Source organism: Lynx canadensis, chromosome C2 (assembly GCF_007474595.2).
Source record: "Lynx canadensis isolate LIC74 chromosome C2, mLynCan4.pri.v2, whole genome shotgun sequence".
Taxonomy (NCBI): Eukaryota; Metazoa; Chordata; class Mammalia; order Carnivora; family Felidae; genus Lynx; species Lynx canadensis.
In genome coordinates, this window is record NC_044311.2 from 2074860 (window position 1) to 2091940 (window position 17081).

Below are 17081 nucleotides of genomic sequence, written 5' to 3' on the forward strand. Positions count from 1 at the left end.
AGTGGAGCCGTTACTTTTCCTCAGTGGAGCCTTTGTTGACGGCGCGGTCAACAAGGGAAACCTGTGTGCTGAAGGTATAAGGCCTTAGCAGAAGCCGAGGGGAGCGGGCGTCCTTGCGGCTCCCGTGGCGGTGGAGGTGAGGTGTGGTTCAGCATAGGCACCAGGGCAGCATCCCCTCCTGAGGTTGCCTTTTCCCTGACGATGCTTCACGGCACTTAACTCTGTGCTCCCACTTCTCTTTGGCAAGATGGGAACAGCGAAGCGTGTTCACTCCGAAAATGGCAGACGTGGGCCTCATGAAGAGCTCAGAAGGAAAACAGAGCCTGTGGAATATCCTGGCAGCTTCCTTCCTGGGTTTCTTTTTTGAAATAAAGCTCATCATGAATGTAGACTTTTCTTATTTTCCTTCCAGTATTTTTGTTTCACTGACAGTGAGTTTCCAGCCCTCTGCTGATCTCACTTAAACTAATAAGCGAAGTTATTTTTAACCGGCTGGATGCCGATGGCGTAAGCGGCCTCCGCGCGGGTTCTCTGGCTTTGCTTCTCTTGGCGGCTCGTCTGTGGGGTCGAGGGCCTGACGTCTGCAGGCGTCACGTCTCTTCTCGCCCCCTCCCTGGTGCACCCCCAAGGCTCCATGAAAGCTGTGCCTCTGTCTCCCCCCTGGCCGGGCTGCTCAGCACCGCACACTGCTTCCTCTGCATCCTGGACAGTTGCCTGTGTTTGCCCTGAAAACAGAGAAGGGGTTCTTCCCTTCCTTCATGTCATCGAGGAGGGGGCTGGGTGCTCACCTCTGTAAGAGCAGTAAGGAATTAAGGGGCGCCTGGGTGGCGCAGTCGGTGAAGCGTCCGACTTCGGCTCAGGTCGTGATCTCGCGTGATCTCGCGTGAGTTCGAGCCCCGCGTCGGGCTCTGGGCTGATGGCTCGGAGCCTGGAGCCTGTTTCCGATTCTGTGTCTCCCTCTCTCTCTGCCCCTCCCCCGTTCGTGCTCTGTCTCTCTCTGTCCCAAAAATAAATAAACGTTCAAAAAAAAAAAATTAAAAAAAAAAAAAAGAGCAGTAAGGAATTTTTGAAAGGAGACGGTTCTCTCTTTTTGTTAACATGATTTATTGTCAAATTGGCTTCCATACAACACCCGGTGCTCATCCCAACGGGTGCCCTCCTCAGTGCCCATCACCCACTTTCCCCTCTCCCCCCACCCCCTGCAGCCATCAGATTGTTCTCCGTATTCAAGAGTCTCTTGTGGTTCGCCTCCCTCCCTGTCTGTAACTATTTTTTCCCCTTGCCCTCCCCCATGGTCTTCTGTTAAGTTTCTCAAGATCCACATATGAGTGCAGACATATGATATCTGTCCTTCTCTGACTGACTTCACTCAGCATAATACCCTCCAGTTCCACCCACGTTGCTGCAAATGGCCAGATTTCATTCTTTCTCTTTGCCAAGTAGTATTCTATTGTATATATAAACCACATCGTCTTTATCCATTCGTCAACTGATGGACATTTAGGCTCTTTCCATAATTTGGCTATTGTTGAAAGTGCTGCTATAAACATTGGCGTGCAGTTGCCCCTATGCATCAGCACTCCTGTACCCCCTGGGTAAATTCCTAGCAGTGCTATTGCTGGGTCCTAGGGTAGTTTGTGGGTTCGAGCCCCACATCGGGCTCTGTGCTGACAGCTCAGAGCCTAGATCCTGCTTTGAGTTCTGTGTCTCCCTCTCTCTCTGCCCCTCTCCTGCTCACACTCTCTCTCTGTCTCAAAAATAAACTTTGAAAAAATTAAAAAAAGAAAATGAAAATCGTTCACGACAAGTCTGCCTTGAGAGAAGTACTTCATCGTCAGACAGATCTTTTTACCCTGCATTTTTTATTTAGTTCACCAATTTGGGATTCTATGGACCATATATAGGTTTGCATTCTGTCTTTTTCACTCCATAATGTACATCTTTCCATGACAGTGAATATGCTCCAAAGGATGATTTTTTAACGGCTATTACAACAGCCTATTATGAATGTACCCTAAATTAGACATTCTCCTGTTCTCAGACATTTTGGTAGTTGTGTGGTTTTCGTTGTAATAAATAATGCCATGATTGAGCATCCTCATACATATATCCCTCTGCCTATCTTTAATTATTTCAGGCTCCTTTTATAACCACGATTTCTCGGGAACTGTGTCAGAAATTGCACTAAGACCTTGTCTACTGCATGCTGCAGTAGACAGGGTCAGCCTCCTGGCAGAGACAATCCCCACCCCCCCACCCCCAACCAGGAGCCTGTTGTTAGTATTTACCAGCACACCACTGGTCAGTTGGAATCAGCAAGCAAACAGAGAGGAATTATGATACAAGTGAAAGGTGTCAACATTTCAAAAGAGAGGGCATTACTTTAAGGAGTCAGAGCAAATGAAACTGTTTAGAAAATAATTCATACACTCATTGAACAGCTCTCTTTAGCTGCCATCCTCTCTCTCTCCTCCCCTTCATGGCCCTAAAATTCCTCTATATTCACCGTCTCTATGATCTCACCTCCCGTCGTTTCTTCATCCCTCTGTCCACTGCTTTCTGGCTTCTGTCCTACCACGTGAGTGCAAGTGCTCTCACCAAGGCTACTGGAGGCTTCCCTGTGGACGACTGTGGTGCATTTTGCTTGCCATCTGCAGCCTTAAGTACTGGGTCATGGCTTCGTCCTTGAAACACGTTTTCCTTTGACTTCCTTTGGGTTTCCTGTGTATCTGCCTGGCTGCAGCGGTGTGACCTGTATGAACTCTTCGTTCTCTGCTCACCTCCTGGGACTCTCACCTGGGCCCTCATCTCCCCTCACTCCGCAGTGGCTTCAGTTTTCATCCAAATACTCATTTGGGGTCTCCCTAAGCCTAGGGGTCTCCACTAAGCCTCAGATGCTTCTTACAGATGCTTCTTTTAGCACCTCGAACGCCAGCAGTCCTGCACTGTGCTCACGTCCTTTAACCTCCTTGCCCTCTCCCTTGCCCCATCCTCTCCTTTACTCCCACAACTTTTCTGTTATAAGTTCTCCAAAACCTCCCTTCTCAGTATCTCCCGGATTCACCTGGCTCTTGCCATCTGCACGTCACATCGGCCCCTGTCCTGCTCCCCTGGACGTCTCAAATGGCCTCCTCACTGCGCCTTTCAGTTTTCAGATTGTTTCCTCAATCCGTTCTCTACCCTGCAACTGTGCTCCTTCTAAAGTGCCACGGGGATTGTGTTCTTTCCTGCTCTAAACTCTTTAACTGTCCCCCTTTCCCCACTGGACAAATTCCAGACTTCCTACCCGGCTTACAACGGCCTGCCCTAAACTCACACCTGCCTCCGTTGTATTTTAGCCTTCCGTCTCACTCACGTATTTCCATTCCTCAAATAATGAGAAAGGCTCAGATATCAAAATACATTTTAAAGCTACAGTAAGCAAAATCATTTGGCACTGTAGAGAGGCACAGTAGATAAATCCTCGAAAGCAGAAGGCTGGAAGTACCCAGACAGACCCAATGTGCTTAAGTGTTAGTATATAGTGGGAGTATATCAGTACATAGTGGATGGTGAGACTTCAGATCAGTGGGAGAAGGATGGGTGGAGCATTTGATAGTTAGTGCTAAGTGACTGGCTAAGAATTTGGGAAGGTGAGACAATGCATTGTTGTACTGATGTAAGGAAATCTCTTATAGGTTGATAAGGTAAAGACCGAAATACAGAAATACTTTTAAGAAATACAGTTGGTCAATAAATATTCAACTCTTTTTACCAATTTAAACATATGCATGTTTGTATAAGAAATCACTTTTTTGGTTCATGAAATTGTCCAAGTTTACGAAAATGATAGTCCCCAGGGTGCTGAGGACAAACAGGCAAGATTATACACCACTGAGGGGTGTAGATTCTTAAAACACTCATATTCAACTTGACATAACCTGTCAGAAGCTTTAAACATATGTATGCCCTTTCAAAAAATTCATATACCATTTCATCCATCAATTCTGCTTTGAACATTTTAGTCTAAGGAATGAGCTTGGATACGTACAAAAGTATGTTACAAAGATATTAATTACTTAGTAGGGAAAATTGGAAACAAAGTTAATGTTTAACAGTGGGGGAGTCCACTCTGATAAATCCATTACAAATGGATTAATATATAGTGATTTACAAGTAAAGTCCAATGATTCAATTATCTGTTGATAGGGAAAATACCACAATATAATGTTAAATTAATAAGCTACAGGGGCGCCTGGGTGGCGCAGTCGGTTAAGCGTCCGACTTCAGCCAGGTCACGATCTCGCGGTCCGTGAGTTCGAGCCCCGCGTCAGGCTCTGGGCTCATGGCTCAGAGCCTGGAGCCTGTTTCCGATTCTGTGTCTCCCTCTCTCTCTGCCCCTCCCCCGTTCATGCTCTGTCTCTCTCTGTCCCAAAAATAAATAAACGTTGAAAAAAAGAAAAAAAAATAAGCTACAGAACAAAACAGTTATATCATAGTGTGGCAAGATACTGTGTGTGTGCAAAACTCAAAACAAAACCCATGTTAACAATGGTTATCATTGGTGAAATTCGAAGAGAATTTTAATTTTTCCTGTGGCATTTTTTCCCTGTGATTTTTTTCAGGTTTTCTGGCTTGTATAAGAAATACCCATATGGATAATTTTTAAATTTTTTATCATGAAAACTTTCAAACAAGCAAAAACAGGAAGAATAGTATCACCAATCCCCATGTGCCCATCACCCAGCTTCAGTAGGCAATATTTTGCCAACTTGATTTCATCTATTTTCTCCAGTGTTTTTCTCCCATTGAGATGTTTTAATTTTTTTTTTAATTTTTTTTAATGTTTTTATTTATCTTTGAGACAGAGAGAGACAGAGCATGAGCAGGGGAAGGGCAGAGATAGAGGGAGACACAGAATCTGAAGCAGGCTCCAGGCTCCGAGCTGTCAGCACAGAGCCCGACGCAGGGCTCAAATTCATGGACTGTGACATCATGACCTGAGCCGAAGTCGGACGCTCAACCGACTGAGCCACCCAGGCGCCCCCCATTGAGATATTTTAAAACAAATGCCAGACATGATACCATTTCATTCTAGAAATTTTGAAAATTATTTTTAGGAGGGGAAACTCTGGAACTGGTTTCTTGTAGATTCCATGTGACAGTAATTGATTTAAATTTATTGATTGACACAGGATTTAACTGCGTATGAGCTTTCCCACACCTTGCAAATACTGTAATACTTCTAGGGTAGAAAGTCTGCAAATTGGAAACCACTCCCCTAAAAGGCACAGATCCTTGTCAAATGCAGTTTCCCTTGGGAGAGGTTGTGAGTAATTTTCACCCATTTATACCTCATGCTGAATAAATTACAGACTTTCTGGAGGGGAGGTATTCTTTAAATTGACTTATTTCATGGAGGTATGATTTATATCAGCAAAATGCACAGATCTTAAGTTTGATGAGTTTTGACAAATGTATACACCTGTGTAACCAACACCCAGTTGTGATACAGAACATTTCCTTTACCCCAGAAAGTTCCCTGGAGCCCTTTCCGAAAACTCCTCTGCCTGTCCTCATCCCAGCAGAGCCAAGGCAATCTCTGTTCTGATTCCCATCGCCATATATTAGTTTAGCCCGTTTTGGGGGGTAGGTTTTTATCTAGAGCAGTAGTCCTCCAAGAACGGTCCCTGGACCAAATAACATCACCTGGGAACCTGTTACAAATGCAAATTCTTGGGCCCTAACCATGACCTTCTGCCGAGTTAGAAACTCAGAGTAGTCTATGTGTGTGTGTGTGTGTGTGTGTGTGCATGTGAGAGAGAGAGAGAGTGTGTGTGTGTGTGTGTGTGTGCGCATGTGAGAGAGAGAGAGAGTGTGTGTGTGTGTGTGCATGTGAGAAAGAGAGAGAGAGTGTGTGTGTGTGTGTGTGTGCGCATGTGAGAGAGAGAGAGAGTGTGTGTGTGTGTGTGTGCATGTGAGAAAGAGAGAGAGTGTGTGTGTGTGTGTGTGTGTGTGCACTACCAGCCTTCAGGTGATTCTGGTCATGTTCAAGTTTGAAGAGCTTGGGGACTAAGAACAAAATTGGACAGAATGGGGAGGGCAGCGCTGGTTGTGTATGGGGTGAGTAGGGTGGGACGGAACGGGGTAGGTTAGCCCAGAAGACAGCTGCCTCACGTAGCTTAGAAACACCAAAAGGAAGGAGGAAAGGCTGAGCATTTATATCAGAATTTCTACATTTTGGTTTTGCAAAGTAATAATGAGGGTCTGTAGGCTTCAAGTTTCGCAAAAGAGAAGCATCAAGTTTTATATGAGTTCTAAACCTGTGGAAACTGGTTTTCACAAGCTGTGATTGGCAAATGAGTCGTTTATTTTATAATACGATTTTATAGACAAGATCTTCTATAAAATCTCTTTTCTTGGAAGGGAAACTAATAGAAATTGCCCTTTATGTTGCAATTGCTGAAATCCAGCTTGAGGGTCTGAGACATCCACCAACCGCAGTCCCTACCTGCGGAATAATGGAGAAGTAGAAATAAAGGCTGCCCAAATGGAAGTTTCCCTGAAGAGAAGAGGACCCAGGTATATAGCCAGCTGCTTCCCCGAGCTCCCTCGGGAGGTTCAAGATGGGAAGGCTAATGAAAAGAAATGATTCGAGTTGTGCCTGGACGTGGGTGGTGCTTTTGACATGTGCTCGGTTGTGTTAGCACACGGAACTGTTGTCCTGGAGTTTCTGAAATTACACCACCAAGAAGCCGTGTGTTTCCTGTCTTGAGCATTTGCGGGAAATTCAGAAATACACGGTGTGTGTATGCAGACCCTCAGCAGCACGATTGCGGTTTTCCCGAGCCAGATTCCAGCCTGTGCCATTCTGCAAATTAACTCTGAGGGAGAAGATCCCACGAATCTGGCAGGCTGCGAATTTGGCCTGAAGCGCCCCTTTGTCGACTCTCGGAACAGTGACTCTGCCCCTGGATTTTCCTTCCAAGGAGTTGGTGTCGTGTCCCACAGATAGCACCGTGTGAGACCGATGGGATTTACCGGTCCTTTGATAGTGAGTGTTGGACCAAGAGCCTCCGGTTTCCAGGACTAGATCCTGGGAAGAGGAGAGAAAGTTGGCACGTCCAGCACGAGTCCTGGCCGGCCGAGGATAGTGGAGAGAGCGAGGGAGGCTATAGCCCCTGAGGTGCTAGCTGGAATTCGGGCCCGCCTGCTTGACTGAGGCTTGGTCCGTGCTTCCCAGGATGCCCTGCTCAGACCCAGTGAACCCAGGGATGACGCTTCTCTGCTCGGCTGGGGGGACCCCTGGGTTTGTGGCAAGTTTCAGATGGCCTACTTGCCCCACCCGTGAAGCAAACACTTGAGCTCCTGGGCTTCACAGTCAAGGCAATTTGGGTTAAAATGCAGTACTCTGCGCCAGCTTCCCGAAGTACAACCACCCCATTTTTCATTCAAAACCTCCTGTGTGAAAGAACATGCAGGGCAACGACTCTCTTTGAGAAAGTGCTACCAAAATTCCAAGCTGACAGGCTAATCAGGGTGGCTTCAGGCACAAGTCCTATTTTCTGTTTTCATCTTTTTTTTTTTTTTTTTTAGCATGTCTTCTTTTAAGCAATATGCTTCTTAGGTAGTTTGACTGAAAGGCTTTCCTTTCCAACATAAAACTAGAAGAGGAAATTCAAATTAAAAGTTATTTCCCTTCTTTGAACGCAAAAAACAAGCATCACCACATCCCTTTGACACAGCAATTCCGCTTCTAGAAGTTTATCCTAATAAAACATGTGCCGAAATGAGCTGGTCATTTTGTAGCATTGTTTTTGAAAACGTGAGGGGCGCCTGGGTGGCTCAGTAGGTGAAGTGTCCAACTCTTGGTTTCGGCTCAGGTCCTGATCTCATGGTTTGTGGGTCTGAGCCCCAGGTTGGGCTCCACACTGACAGTGCAGAGCCTGCTTGGGATTCTCTCTCTTCCTCTCTCTCTTTCCCTCCCTTGCTTCTCTAAATAAACAAACAAACAAACAAACAAATAAATAAACTTAAAATTTTTTTGAAAACACTGAAAAGTTGGAATCAAAATGTCTGTAATGATTAAATAATTTGCTATGGTATAGCCTTTCAAAAGATTAGGGTAATTTAAAGTGCTAATGTGGAAAGAGCTCTAAAACGTTAGGGAAAAAATAGGCTTCTAGTTTACAGCCCTGCATGTAAGGAAAGAAGTTGAACCGATAATTAATAACCTCACCAAACAGAGAGCACCAGACCCAGATGAGTTCGCAGAAGATTCTACCAAACACTTAAGGAAGAAATAATACCAATTACTAAGACAACCTCTTCCAGAAGTTAGAAGCAGAGCGAATGCTTCCTAACAGATTCTATGAGATCAGCATTACCCTATTACCAAAATGAGACAGAGTCATGACAAGAAGGTAAATCCACAGACCAATAGCTAATGAACATAAATGCAAAAATCCTCCACAAAACGTAGGTAATTTGAATCTAACAACCTATAAGAAAGAATTATACACCATAACCAAGTGGGATTCATTCCAGGTACGCAAGACTGGTGCAACATTCAAAAATCAATTAATATTACCCATGACATCAACGAGCTAAAGAAGAAAACGCACGTGATTGTATTGATAGATGCAGAAAAGCATTTGACAAAATCAATACCCTTTCAAGATACGATTTAGCAAACTAGGAACAGAGGAGAACTTCTTCAACTGTATAAAGAACATCTATGAAAACCCTACAGATAACCTCGTACTTAATGGTGGGAAATTTGAAGTGGAAAGCTTAGTGGGAACACGAAGTTATTTTGTATACTTTGAAGGGAATTTATTGTGTCTGTCCCTACGTGAGAGGACCGGGTAGGTGAGGGGCTTCGGATCACAGCAGGAGTGGCCCTGCCCACCTCGGGGGTGGAGTCTGACCCGTGTCTCAAGCCCCAGCTCTGTAACCATTAACCTCTTCCTTCAGCTAAGAGTGTCATTCCACACAGTCAGACTCCGTGTTGGGATCTGTCCCACAGACCTCTGAACCCAAGGGTCTCACGTGAGCCGGACCCCAGGGCTCCCACTGATGCAGAGGCAGGAAAGCTCAGATCCTCCTCTTCTCACCTTCAGGCCTCCGTCGCTGGCTGAAGTCTTGGGTTTTTCATAAGCAATTTGCAAGTTTTAATACAAACCAGCCTACATTCATGGCTAACAGGCTCATTTCCAGTAAAAAAAAAAAAATATATGCACCAGTAAAAACATTCTCAGAGGACATTTAGAACAAGAGTTTAAAAGGAAACCTGGGCCTCATTCCCCAAAAGTGACTCTCGGGACCAGCCTGAGAGCAAAGCCCTGGAAGAGGTTCCAGGGAATGGGGGAGGGGGGGCTTTTCTTCATCTTTAGAGCGAAGCGTGGGGCTCCCCCACAGAGGGACCCGAATGTAAACTGTGGACTTCCAGTGAAAGTGGCATGACAGTGTGGGTTCAGAGTTTGTAACAAGTGTGCCCCCCGTGGTGTCGGATGTGGATAATAGGGGACGCTGTGCCTGTACGGGCTCGGGGGACACATAGGAACCCTCTGTACTTTCCACTGTACTTTGCTGTAAACCTAAAACTGCTCCAAAAAAACAGCTATCGGTAATACATATGCTAGAAACTTAGGTTAAAACCACACACAAAACTATACCTATCTGTGTCTACAGACACGTGTACGTATGTTGGTATGTATCCATACCTATATCTGTGCTTCTTTGCATACACCAAGCTGGTGACGGGGTCGCCATCAGAGGCTGGGGGAAGGGAGGGGCACCTTCGGCTGTACCGTCTGGTCTGTAGCCTTTTAGCTTTTGGACCAAGAGTATCTATCTGTTCGCTTTCGTTAGCAAGGCGGAAAGGAGCTTTGCTGCTAGACCTTCGCTTCTGGGTCTTCCCTGCCAGGAGACATTAGTGGGTCATGTTGCCTGGCAATTTCAAGATACAAAGTTGTAGCACTTTGTAGCACATTTATTCACTCAACAAGTTTTTTTAAGTTTATTTAATTTTGAGAGAGAAAGCGCGCGCGCTCATGTGAGAGAGCAAGAGTGGGGGGAGCCGGAGAGGGGCAGAGAGAGAGAGAGGGAGAGAGAGAACCCCAAGCTGGCTCCACACTGTCCGCACAGGGCCCCACGTGGGGCTCGAACCCCTGAACTGTGAGCTCGTGACCTGGGCTGAAGCCTAGAGCCAGCCGCTTACCCGACCGAGCCACCCAGGCGCCCCATTGGTGCCAGGCATCCGGCCAGGCTCTGGGGGCGCCAGGGTGAAGGCGAAGTGGGCCCTGTGACCCCGGTTCAGGGTGCAGGCAGCACCCGGGAGGGGGAGAGCTGTTTGTTCGTTCAGGTTTGTTTTCTCCCGGTAGTTGGGGAAGGCTGACTGCCGCCTCCTTTTCTTCAGACAAGCCGTGTGGAGACCCGCCCTCGTTCCCACACACCGTCCTGCAGGGCCGCACGGGCTTGGAGACCGGGGATGAGCTGCTGTACGTGTGCGCCCCGGGCCCCGCCACCGGCCGCCGCGGATCGGCCTTCACCTTGCTGTGTAACAGCTGCGGGGAGTGGTACGGCCTGGTGCAGGCCTGCGGGAAAGGTAAGCCCCCCCACCCCCACCCCGGGCTGGGCCCCCTCCGGGCGCCCACACACCGTGAGTAGGGCCTCGCCCCTTCTGCTGGCAGCTTGGGGTGGCCTCTTCTCCACAAAGGTACCTTTGAAAGAGGCTTTCAGACCTCCCCACCCCCCCGCCGAGTTCTGGACCTGCCCACGTCTGCACTTGACCTTAGGTTAACTTTCTAACTTATTTCCCTGGAAATCTGATCAAGATGCCGAACCAAGTAACGGTGCTTGTGGTAAAGAGGAGCCCTGATTGTAACCCGGGCCGGAGGGCGGTCATGAACGCAGGATGCAAGCTGGGCTTCCCCGAGTGTGGGGGGTCTCGCGACTGGGCTTAACCTTTGTGGGGACCTTGAGGGCTTGGCTAAGGGTTGTGACAGGAGCTCGTGACTCCTGTGGGGCCCGGGGCTCATCCACCGGGGCGGGTCCACAGCCTCACATGCAAGCCCTGCTTCTTTGCCCCTGAGCCGTCCTGGGGCTGTCGTGGGGGTGGAGGGTGACGCCGGGAGGATATTCCAAGACAGCTGTGTGGTCCGGCCCCACCGACGACAGCTGCCCGCCTCTGTCCTGCCACCTCGTTCTGTTCCCGGGGCTGCAGCCGGAGGCAGATATTTAGCTGAGACTAACGATTCCGGGTGGACATCAGACACCAGAAACCTGATCTGATTCCCCCAGGTGTCCCCACTCCATTATTGTTGTTTGTAAACCTGAGGGTCTCAGGCTTCTGCACCCACCCCCCACCACCCTGGGGGATTCTCCCTGTAGCAGAAATCACTGTCCCCAGCCACAGCCTGGCCTCCCTCCTCGTGACCTGGGCGTATGGCTTCTTGCCAGACTGTGAATTGTTCCCTGACCTCAGGAGGCTCCTCTCACCCCAAGGCTCCTTTGGGGGCCACTTCCTGACCACCCCTCCTCCCCCCCCGTGACATGTGGGTACCAAGCGGAGGTTGGCTCCACAGAGGGGAATGAGTCCAGAAGCACAATGGTAACGCATTTATTGGGCAGTCTGTCCCTAGAACGTCCCACAGATCCCACGGGGGAACCATGAGGAGACTAGGGTGATGTCCTGTCTATGAGATGCATCCGTGCTGTGGCCCGAGCTGTGGTCCGTTGTCGGTGCTGCTGTCTGCGAAGGGTGGACACAGCAGCACTGTCCCTGCGGTCTGCCGGCGGACCTCTGGCCTGTTGTCATTTGCAAGCTGTACCGCCACGATTGTTCTCATCCGGGTCGGCTGGGTCACACGCGAGCGTCTCCCTGCTGGTTCCTGGGAGTGGAATCGCCTTCCGGGGGTTAGCGTGTGTTCGGTGTCAGTGGATGCTGCTGCAGAATTTTCTAGAGTATTCTGACCAGTTCACTCTCTGGACTAGCTATGTCTAAGAGTCCTCATTGTTCAGCCTCCTCACCAACCTTCAGGACTGTGACATTTTTACCTTTGCCAACCTAGGGACTGCTCTGCGGTCACTTGCTTGTAGTAGTTATTTCTCTGGTTGAGCACTTACCGCATGTTCAGCAGGCATTAGCATTTCCTCTGTAAAATGCCTATCCAAGCCTTTCTGCCCATTTTTCTAATTGATTCAAATTATTTACGTCATGTAGGATTTCTCTCTTACATAAACCTGTCTTGTAAGTTTTTTTTTTAATGTTTATTTATTCTTGAGAGAGAGAGTATGAGTGGGGAAGGGTCAGAGAGAGAGGGGGACACAGAATCGGAAGCAGGCTCCAGGCCCCGAGCTGTCAGCACAGAGCCCGACACAGGGCTCGAACCCACGAATGGCGAGATCGTGACCCGAGCTGAAGTCGGACGCTCAACTGACGGACTGAGCCACCCAGGTGCCCCACATAAAGCTTTCTTCAGTGTGTTGGAAACATTTTCTCTCATTCCGTGGCTTATCTTTTTCCTTTTGGAGTATCTTGTAACGAATGGGATCGTTTAAAATTCCCTATTTCACTGCTTCTCAAACTCTCTGTGCACCATTGAAAATTCTTTTCTAGTATTGGCAGACTGATGCTTTAGCACAAAGTATAGTGAAAGCCAATTAATATAAAGCTAACCTAAAGCCCCAAATACAATACTGGTTTGTTTTTTTATAAATAGACATAAAATCCCCCTGCCAAATTGTTATGAAAGCTTCTAAAAACGTGCTCTCCAGGTATCTACTCGCCTTGTTGCAGACTAGTAACAAGAAATTGCAGACTAGGAACAAAAAGCACTGTGGGGGCGATCTTACAGCACCTGACTCATCGCGGCGACTTTGCTGTTGTTTGGTGGCAGGCGGGAGCCTCCCTGCCGGTTCTGATCACTCACCTGCTGGAGGAAACCAGGCCTGAGGCCCCGGCTTCCTGTCTGTCGACTGCGGCACCCCAGAGTAGAGCCCCCACCCCCACCCCCCCTCGACTGTTCCCAGAGCGGAGCGGGGCTGGGCTGTTTACCGGGCTCCAGGGGAGTGAGAACTAAATGCAGGTTTTGTGTGTCTGCTGCCGTGTTTATTTTCGCACAGCAAGGCAGACTTGTTAGAGCTTTCAGCTGTGGGGCGGGAATTCTGGTTTCTATCCCTGGCTGAGTAGACAGACTCTTACAGTTTTCGTTGCCCTGTAGATTTAACGTTCAAACTAGCCGTGTCATTATAAGGGGCGTGTGTGTGTGTGTGTGTGTGTGTGTGTGTGTGTGTGTTACGAGAATGTCCTCACCAGGGATTCCACTCCCTTTGGCACATGGAGGTTTATAGTGAACGTCCATCTTTTGGCGAGAGAACTGCTTCAAGTTGGGGAAAAGTCGTCTTGGGAGAGGGGCCGCTCGGGGGCTGGACCCCGGCGGGTTTGGAAAACGGCTCTGCCTGCTCTGGGCTGAGGGGCCGCTTCACATCCCTTCGTCTGGCCCGGCCCAGGTGCTCTGTGTGTGCACTTGAGCAAGCCTGTCCCAGCACTAAAGGAAACTCTACGAACCCGGTGCCTCAAGGGAGTCCCAAGCAGCAGATGGAAGGGGAAGCTGGAAACCGGGTGAAATTTTGGAGGCCGTGTGAGTTTCCAGACGGCAGAAGCGCTCAGCGATGCGAGAGGCTGCAGAGAGCAAGCAAATGAAAGCTGAAGCGGGTGCCTTAGCGTCGCAGCACAAGGAGGCTCGGGTGCCCTCGTGTTCTCAGTGTGAACGTGGGGAGCGCGACGCTCCTGGGCCATGTTGCCGCGAGCACAGGAGTGAGGCGGGGTGAGGAAGAGGTGGGGGCAGACGAGTCATCCTAAAAGCTCTGCTGCTGCCACTGCTCACGACCAGAACGAGGCAGAGACACAGGGCAGGGCCGGGGGAGGATCGGGGGACCAGAGAGACTGTGAGAGTTTATTTTGTTTGCGTGCTCACTTTGTCATTTTAAGGCGGGAGAAACTTCAGTCTGTGTAAATGACGCTGGAAAAGCTCGGAAGAGGAGGGGAGACTGAACTGTTTTCTTGACTTCCCCGAGTCTTAATTCGCTCATAGGAAAACACGGACACCCGCATGGGGTTCCTGCCGCTGTACCACTTAGAGCAGGACCTGGGAGATGAATGGAATCTCACGGAATGTTCTTTGCCCCTTCACCTTCATGCTGATCCAAGAGAGCACTCAGGCCCCCTCACTTACGGGATCTGAGGGGCTTCGCGCATGACTCTGGCTCCCTGCCTGCTTCCTTCTATGTTACTGACTCTAGCCCCTATTCCACCGAGTAACCAAAGGCATCCTGGGACTTACAACTGCCCGTTCCTTGTGAGAAGCTAGTCTTTGCCGGCAGGTGTCTCGGGTTCTGGAGAGCGGAGGTCGCACTTAAAACACATGTGCTGTGTGGGGGGCACTGAGGCCGGTTCTCGTTCCACCGAGGGCAGTTGTCCAGAGAAGGGCCTGTCTGTGAACCATTAGCTGCCAGCGCTCACAGCAGCCGGGGGATGGGTGCACCGGCCTGGGAAAGGGGACGTGGTTGGGGACATCAACAGCCCCCACGACTGCAGTGGAGAACGTAGCTGTTTATTAAGCCATCAGTGGTTTTGGTTTTGCTTGAAATCCGTTAACAGGGTGGGGACTGGCTGGAAAAGCTTGTGTCACGATGAGCAAGGATGAACCCACAGGGGCATGTACACCTGGGCGGGGGTGCAGGACGTGCCTCGCTCGCCTGCTGCCCGGGGTTGTGCGTTCACTGCAGGTAAGGTCGAGCCTCAGTGGCGACAGTGAGGTCTCTCGCTTAAGCACCGTGACTTTGTCCTCGACCGTGAACTTACGTGGGCGAGGGCTGACTTAACTGCCGCCTTGCCTTCTGTGAGCCGGTGTCTCTCCAGCTTCGGTTCCTAGAGGCCAGGTCTGGATCCGGCCATTCAGCTTCCCGTCCTCCTGTCCAAAGCCACACATCTTCTCGGTTCCCGTTCCCAGCTGGGCAGCAGGAAATACCTGTCATACCTCTCTGACGTCCTCAGTGTCTAACCGGTCGTGGCCCTAATTACCGAGAAACCCTGAGGCTTTGGCCCCTGAGTGTGTATGCAGCAGGCTTCCACGCTGGGGTTGCTTTTCGTTGGGCGTCTTCTGATGCCAAGTCCACAGTCAGCTTCAAGGCTGTGTTTTGTCTCTGGTCGTCTGTATTCTGAAAACCATCGGGCCTCCCAGCCCCCCAAGAGGCCACCCCCGGCCACACGAGCCCAGTGATGGGGCCCACACAGTCTCACTTGTGTCTTTCCCTTGGCGTGCTGCCCCTCCCCTACTCGCTGTCCTGGCCTCACATTGCCTTCCACACCTCCGTTCTCTCCTGACTTTAGCACTCAGGGGTCCTGTGGCCTCCGCCCTGGGCTCCAGGCCGGGCCGTTTATCCCGTCTTTGTGGTCGGGGTGGGAGAGGACCTGGCCCTACTGCCCTGGCTCTACTGCAAAGTAGCATAGGGCAGATGACCCGGAAGTGAAAGACTCGGAGACTCTCCCTCTGTCAGTTGCCCCTTGTTGGCCCTTTCAAACTTGCCCGGACAAAAGGCATCACCAAGTGTTAAGACAGGCTCAGAAAATCCTTTAAGACTTCCCACTCTTAGGGGCGCCTGGGTGGCTCAGTCGGTTGAGCGTCCGACTTCAGTTCAGGTCATGATCTCACGGTCTGTGGGTTCAAGCCCCGCATCAGGCTCTGTGCTGACAGCTCAGAGCCTGGAGCCTGCTTCGGATTCTATGTCTCCCTCTCTCTCTGCTCCTTCCCTGTTCATGCTCTGTCTCTCCCTCTCTCTCAAAAATAAATAAACATTAAAAAAAATTAAAAAAAAAAAAAAAAGACTTTCCACCCCAAGCTCCTTGGGATATGTTTACGCTTTGTGGTCTGGAATATCAGGAAAGTGAGTGACACCCATTTTGACCTCACCCCACCCGCCCCACCTCCTCTGAGTCCAACAACAAATAGCTTCTCTCCTTCCCTTCCCTGGCCAGCCACAGCTGTGGAAACAAGACGTTCCCCACGTAGCACTCATAAAACCCAACGCTCGCTCTGGGCCGTCTCTGTCTGTTTTGTCTTTTTTGTTTTTGCTCCTTTTTTCCCAGCAACTCGGTTGAGGTCCAACTGGCATCCAGTAAACTGTGCCCACCCGAGCTACGAAAGCCTCTGACTTGTCGCAGGTTTCCGCACCCGTGGCACCACGACCACCCACGACAGCGAACGTTTCCGTGAGGGGAGTCTTACACATCTTACGTCACTGAATCCGCAGAAATCTGAGGGTAGAAGCGGTTAGCGCCAATGAACAGATGGGAAAACTGAGGCACGCACAAGGTCAGCGACTCCTCTGTGTCACGTAGCCAGAAAGCAGCAGAGCCAGGATGTGAAGGCAGGCAGGTCTCCTTCCAACACCTGTCTGGTCTTTGGGCTTCCTCCACAGGCCTCTGAAGCTCAGGGAGCAAGAGAAACAGGGGGCGCCGGGCCCTGCGCACTGGCTCTTCTCCCGCCGTGTTCCTTGGCTCTTTTATCGCCTTTCGAAAGCCTTCCTTTTGTTTTCGTAAACTAACTCGTTTCTGTTTGTCTCCGTTTTTTGGATTTCACTTCCTTCCTAGAATGAAGCCGGAGTCTGCAACTGAATTTAGAATTTCCTTGTCAATATTGCCATATTTGTTCAGAAGTTCATCGAACCAGTGGTTATTTCTGGCTTGTCTGGTTGTCTTTTTCGGAATTACTATTTTTAAGGACCGTGTAGCCAAGACGAGAGAAAAAAAGAAGGAATGTGTGGGCTTCTGGAAAGGCAACGACTTGAAAAGAGGTGGAGCGCAGCAGGCCCGGGGGGAGCCTCCGGGTTCTGGGCTGTGACCCCGTGCACTTCAGGGTAGATGCAGGCAGGACGCAAGCAAGCCTTCTCCTTCCACTCCTGGGTTCTCTGGATCTTTCAGTTTCCTAAAGCAACAGTGAAATGTAAACACCCGGGGAATGATCTGGCTTTTTCCGGTGAAGGTTACATTTTCCGGACTTTCTGGTCCACTCAGGGGACCCCAGGTTGTATTAGCA

The 17081-nt window shown here is 49.7% G+C and overlaps 1 protein-coding gene across 1 annotated transcript in view; it reads left to right on the forward strand.

Moving 5' to 3' along the window:
• SUSD5 (sushi domain containing 5) overlaps positions 1-17081 on the forward strand; it is a 42712-nt gene that overhangs the window by 8799 nt on the left and 16832 nt on the right. The window contains exon 4 of the mRNA XM_032594802.1: positions 10400-10588. Within this exon, the coding sequence (XP_032450693.1) occupies positions 10400-10588 (189 nt within the window). The remainder of the gene's footprint in view (positions 1-10399; positions 10589-17081) is intronic.